Source organism: Lactuca serriola, chromosome 2 (assembly GCF_051521515.1).
Source record: "Lactuca serriola cultivar US96UC23 chromosome 2, Lser_US96UC23_V15, whole genome shotgun sequence".
In the NCBI taxonomy this organism is placed as follows: domain Eukaryota; kingdom Viridiplantae; phylum Streptophyta; class Magnoliopsida; order Asterales; family Asteraceae; genus Lactuca; species Lactuca serriola.
Window position 1 is genome coordinate 74,031,272 of NC_136409.1, and position 5,683 is coordinate 74,036,954.

Consider the following 5,683-nt stretch of genomic DNA (forward strand, 5'->3'; position numbering starts at 1 on the left):
GATTCCCTCATTCTCAACCTTTTTTTTTTCTCAATTGAACCCTTATATATATATATATATATATATATATATATATATATATATATATATATATATATATATATATATATAGCTTCAGGTTAATTTGAGACCATTATAATTTTGTGAAACCGTAAGACCAAATCTAAAAATAATTTTAAAATGCAAAATAAATGGAAAAATCCAAAAATTCTTTTTTTAAATATTATTTTCGGAACTTGAATTAACTAAAAAAAATAAAAAATATATAAAAAAAATAAAAAAAATTCCGTTTTTTTTTTAAAATACGTGAAATATTCTAAATAGAATATTACACTGACATATTCTAAAAATACTTTTAAAATGCAAAATAAATGGAAAAATCTAAAAATTCTTTTTTTTAAATATTATTTTCGGAACTTGAATTAATTAAAAAAAATAAAAAAAAAATAAAAAAAATTCTATTTTTTTTGAAAAATACGTGAAATATTCTAAATAGAATATTACACTGTACATATTCTAAAAATAATTTTAAAATGCAAAACAAATGAAAAAATAAAAAAAAATTTAAATATTATTTTCGAAACATGAATTAACTAAAAAAAATAAAAAAAATTAAAAAAAATTAAAAAAAAAATAAAAAAATGCGTCTCACGGTCTCACAAAATATAGGTGGTCTCAAATGAACCTAACCCTATATATATATATATATATATATATATATATATATATATATATATATATATAGATATATATATATATATATATATATATATATATATATATATATATATATTGTTTTAGAATCACATTAAAATAAGTTGAGTTTTTATAACTAAATATTTATATTTGGTTTTTGAAAAATTAATTATTTATTTGTCATCTTCTCTTTGTTTTATTTTGTTCATGGGAGCATTGTGGTGCACGAGAAAAACTATGGCTGACGCGAGTAGACTGAAGAAGAGCTCTGCAAATTTCTTCATCGTCGTCCTTAATCTCTCTCTCTCCTTAATTTTGCTTATTATAAACACACATGCAAGTAACTACAGCTACATATGGTCAACATCTTACAAATTATATGACTATTTCGGTACTCTTGCTGTTGTATTATATGTTAAACATCGAAGATCGTTGCCAATTGGCTATGAAATAGACATTCAACGTTACTTAACTAATTTTATATTGCATTATTTTATGACGTTTACAATATATTGCAGTCTCTGATCTTTGATATCACATATAAAATTAGGTTTGTTTGAAGCTGCTAACCAGTTAGCTTTTGGACCTTTTGCCGTCCGAATCGTATTATAATACTCACAGAATTCTGTAATTAGTAATTTAATATTACTCCCCTCAGACATTTTGTCAAGTTACTGTATCTGATTCGTTGCTTATTAAAAGTGTTTGATCGATTCGTGAGGTTTTCACAGCGATAATAGTTTGTCGAAACTCGAAAAAGGAGAATTCATTTCAGGTGACAGAAGCCATGAAAAGGAACAGAATTCGAGGACCTTGGGATTTCGAGCATGAACTTACCGGCGGTCGTCAGAAATTGATACTCGGATTGGACGGCGGGACTACCGACACGGTGTGTATATGCATGCCGATTACTCCTTTCACTCCGAATCATAATCCTCTTGAAGCTCCTCCGGTTTATGCTCGTGCTGTTGCTGGTTGTTCTAATCACAATAGTGTTGGAGGTATCCATTCTTCTCTTCATCTATCGCGACTATTTCTTATCATCTATATGGATGTGTATTAAACGACTGTTCTTCCTTTATGAAATAGCAAAATTTTGTTACGATTATCCAAATGCATAGCTTAGGGTTAAAAATTGGGTACTTCAGTTTATGAAGATTGTTTCTGTCTTTCTGAATCAAATCAATGCTACCTATAAGGCTACAAATTTAGTTGATATAGAATCTTCATACAAAAGTCAAAAGTGTAATGTTATGATTTAGGTATAGTGACATTAATGGTTATTTCATATGATTTACAGAAACTGCTGCAAGAGAGACACTAGAACAAGTTATGGCAGAAGCTCTTTTAAAATCAGGATCTACTAGATCTTCTGTTCGAGCTGTTTGCTTAGCTGTATCTGGAGTAAATCATCCGACAGATCAGCAAAGAATTTTAGATTGGCTTAGGTTATTTATTTGCTCTACATTCTATAAAATGCAAGAACATTTTTGAGATGATGTATTTAGGTTTTTTTGTTCCATTTTGACCCTTGTTTGTTGTATGTGTTTTTGAAAAATTCAGAGATATATTCCCGAGTGATGTTGAATTTTTTGTTGAGAATGATGCTGTGGCAGCTTTGGCTAGTGGAACAATGGGAAAACTTCATGGGTGTGTTCTAATTGCTGGAACTGGAACCATTGCTTATGGATATACTGAAGATGGGAGAGAAGCTCGGGCCTCTGGTGCGGGACCCATCTTAGGTGATTGGGGAAGGTATCCTATCACATACAAACTCTTACTACTTCAATGCAAGAAATAACAATCTACTTTTATTTATTTGTTTATTATTGCATCTTACTTTGAAAATTTTACCTAATTATAGTAATGTCATCCAAATACAAAGCGATTTTGCTATAATTTGGTATATTTTTCATAGTATCATGTCCTAATACAAAAAAATGAAAGTTCAATGCTATATCTGTGTAAAGTTTTCATGGTAGAATGCCTTAATAAGAAAAAAAATTTGAAATATAAAAAAATGTAAGTAGGATGTTGTAATGAACAAATAAATGAAAGTACATTGTGAATTCTTGCATTTAAATTGATAATGAGTTCTTGTTGTCTTTAACTGTGATCATCATAGGAATAATCAGTATATGGGTTAAATGCAAGAAATAGCAAAAAATACTTTTATATATTTTGTTTATTATATCATTTTACTTATGTTTTACACTATTACAACATTGTATTTAGAAACTTTTTTTCCCAATTATAGCAATGTCATCATAATACAAAACAATTTTTATTGCTATAATTGGGTAGCTTTATCAAAGTACATTGCCCTTAGAATAAAAAGTTGAAAAATACAATGTTATACTTGTGTAAAGTTTTAAAAGTTCCATTTCTTAAGAAGAAAAAGATTTAAAATAGAAGTCTGTAATTGAAAATTGATGAAAGTAGGATATTATATATTTATATTATATTATATTATACAAATAAATAAAAGTACATTGCTGTTTCTTGTATATGTGTAGTGGATATGGTATAGCTGCAAAGGCTTTGACAGCTGTAATAAGGGCTTATGATGGGCGTGGCCCACAAACAATGCTTACATGTAGCATGTTGCATGAGCTCCAACTTTCTTCCCCAGATGAACTCATTGGGTATTTCTTTCTTCAACTTTTCACTTTCTATATCTTTTTTTTTTTTTTTTAAATATTATATTTAGATTCAACTCACCATATTTGAATTTGAATGGCATTGCCAGGTGGACTTATGCTGATCCCTCGTGGGCCCGGATTGCAACTCTAGTCCCGGTTGTTGTATCGTGTGCAGAAGCAGGGGATCAAGTTGCAAATGACATATTGCTTCATGCTGTTCAAGAGTTGGCTTCTAGTGTTAAAGCTGTTGTTCATAGACTTGGGTTGTGTGGAAAAGGTTCATTTCAAAATCAAAAATACAAAAATAAAAAAATATCAACATACTTTTTAATATACATACTTAGTCATTATAATTTATAACCATTTGGTAGAAAAGAGTTTGACTTTCTTGACTCCAGTAGTCAGTATCTTGGGTTAATAAAACGATGCTAAACCATTTGCAAAGTATATTATTAATGAAAAATCAACTAAATAAAACAATATGCTAAACCATTTTGTTCTTTAGAAAAGGTGTATTAAAATTGTAATGACCCAATAAGTTCAAATTATACATCCGTCTTAAATATCAGGAAATGTAATAATTACATTTTTTGTCCCTATAGTTTTTAATATAGGAAATCACTGAAATACACTTTTGCTCCTTGTAGTTTTTATGCATTTATTACATTTTTGGTCCATGTAGTTTTTAATTAAGGAAATGACTGAATTACAGTTTTAGTCCGTGTATTTTAATTACAGTAGTTTTTAATTTTCATTAATTACAGTTTTGATCCATGTAGTTTTTAATTAAGGAAATGACTGAGTTACAGTTTTAGTCCCTGTATTTTAGTTACAGTTTTGGTCCTAGAATTTTAATTACAGTTTTAGTCCCTATAGTTTTTAATTTTCATTAATTACAGTTTTGGTCCATGTAGTTTTTAATTAAGGAAATGACTGAATTACATTTTTAGTCCTTGTATTTTAAACACAATAGTTTTTAATTTTCATTAATTACAGTTTTGATCCATGTAGTTTTTAATTAAGGAAATGATTGAGTTACAGTTTTAGTCCCTGTATTTTAGTTACAGTTTTGGTCCCAGAGTTTTAATTACAATTTTAGTCCCTGTAGTTTTTAATTTTCATTAATTACAGTTTTGATCCATGTAGTTTTTAATTAAGGAAATGACCCAATTACAGTTTTAGTCGATGTATTTTAGTTACAGTTTTGGTCCCAGAATTTTAATTACAGTTTTAGTCCCTGTAGTTTTTAATTTTCATTAATTACAGTTTTGATCCATGTAGTTTTTAATTAAGGAAATGACCCAATTACAGTTTTAGTCGATGTATTTTAATTACAGTTTTGCTCCCCGTAGCTCTTAATTTTCATTAATTACAGTTTTGGTCCCTGTAGTTAATAAATTGTTTTAATAAATAAGTCCTCTCTATGCTTTTTTTTTTTTTTTTTTAAATTATTTTGTGTGTATGTATCTCAAATATATAAATTACACATGTAATCTTACTTGCCAATATTTTGTATTAGTTTATTCAATCGAAAATATACTTTTTGAAAGTTTTTGAAGGAACCAAACTTATTATATTACAAAAATATCAAACACAAAATAATATTTTGATTAAAAAATCATGAAATAATTGGGGATTATTTAAATTAATTGTTTTTCAGATGGAAAGGATACTTTTCCACTTGTAATGGTTGGTGGTATTCTTGAAGCAAATAGAAGGTGGGACATAGGAAAAGAAGTAATCAGTTGCATTGCCAATGACTTCCCCGGGACCCACCCAATTCGACCAAAGGTAACTTTAAATGGGAAAAGAAGGGTTTTATTATTATTATTATTATTATTTTTTATAATATTAAAATCATTTGTGTTATGTTTTTTGTTAAGGTGGAGCCTGCTGTTGGGGCAGCATTGCTTGCGTGGAATTATTTAATAGAACAAGCACAGCTGGACCAATCAGATGGAGACTATGTTTAAGTTTAAGCCATAGCTAGTGGAATTGCAGCCAGAAAGTTGATGTCTAATGGTTATAAAGTTGTATAGTTTCAAGGGAATATAACAGATAAAGTGTAGAGAAACAAAAAAAGAACGATTTTTACTATTGCTATTAAGTGATTGTTGTGAGATTTTGTGTTTTGTCTTATGTTTACATAGTTTTAGTTACTGAAAAACTATGTTCGTAATATGTGTTACATCTCTAATACCCTTTTACGTATGGGTCAACAAGTCAAAATTGTTAGTCAAACTGTCGAGAAATAGTAGGGAAATTTTGTTTTATAGTTATTTGTCACTTGCTGCTCTATTATAGGGGTGAGCGCGGTGCGGTTCGGTGTGGTTATTAGTCAAAAC

At 28.5% G+C, this 5,683-nt stretch overlaps 1 protein-coding gene across 1 annotated transcript; it reads left to right on the top strand.

Annotated features, from left to right (window-relative positions):
* Positions 1–895: 895 nt before the first annotated feature.
* LOC145086411 (uncharacterized) lies at positions 896–5,460 on the top strand. Its single transcript, XM_079024161.1, has 7 exons — positions 896–1,697; positions 1,997–2,144; positions 2,260–2,451; positions 3,213–3,341; positions 3,446–3,615; positions 4,999–5,129; positions 5,222–5,460. The coding sequence occupies exons 1-7, from the start codon at positions 1,484–1,486 to the stop codon at positions 5,309–5,311; spliced, it is 1,074 nt and encodes a 357-aa protein (XP_078880287.1). The 5' UTR covers positions 896–1,483; the 3' UTR covers positions 5,312–5,460.
* Positions 5,461–5,683: the final 223 nt, after the last annotated feature.

Excerpts from the sequence above, each read along its gene's own strand:
- LOC145086411 (XM_079024161.1), top strand. The coding sequence starts at position 1,484 with ATGAAAAGGAACAGAATTCGAGGACCTTGGGATTTCGAGCATGAACTT. Across the intron at positions 2,452-3,212 it reads ATCTTAGGTGATTGGGGAAG|TGGATATGGTATAGCTGCAA; the intron begins GTATCCTATCAC and ends GTATATGTGTAG. Across the intron at positions 5,130-5,221 it reads CCCACCCAATTCGACCAAAG|GTGGAGCCTGCTGTTGGGGC; the intron begins GTAACTTTAAAT and ends TTTTTTGTTAAG.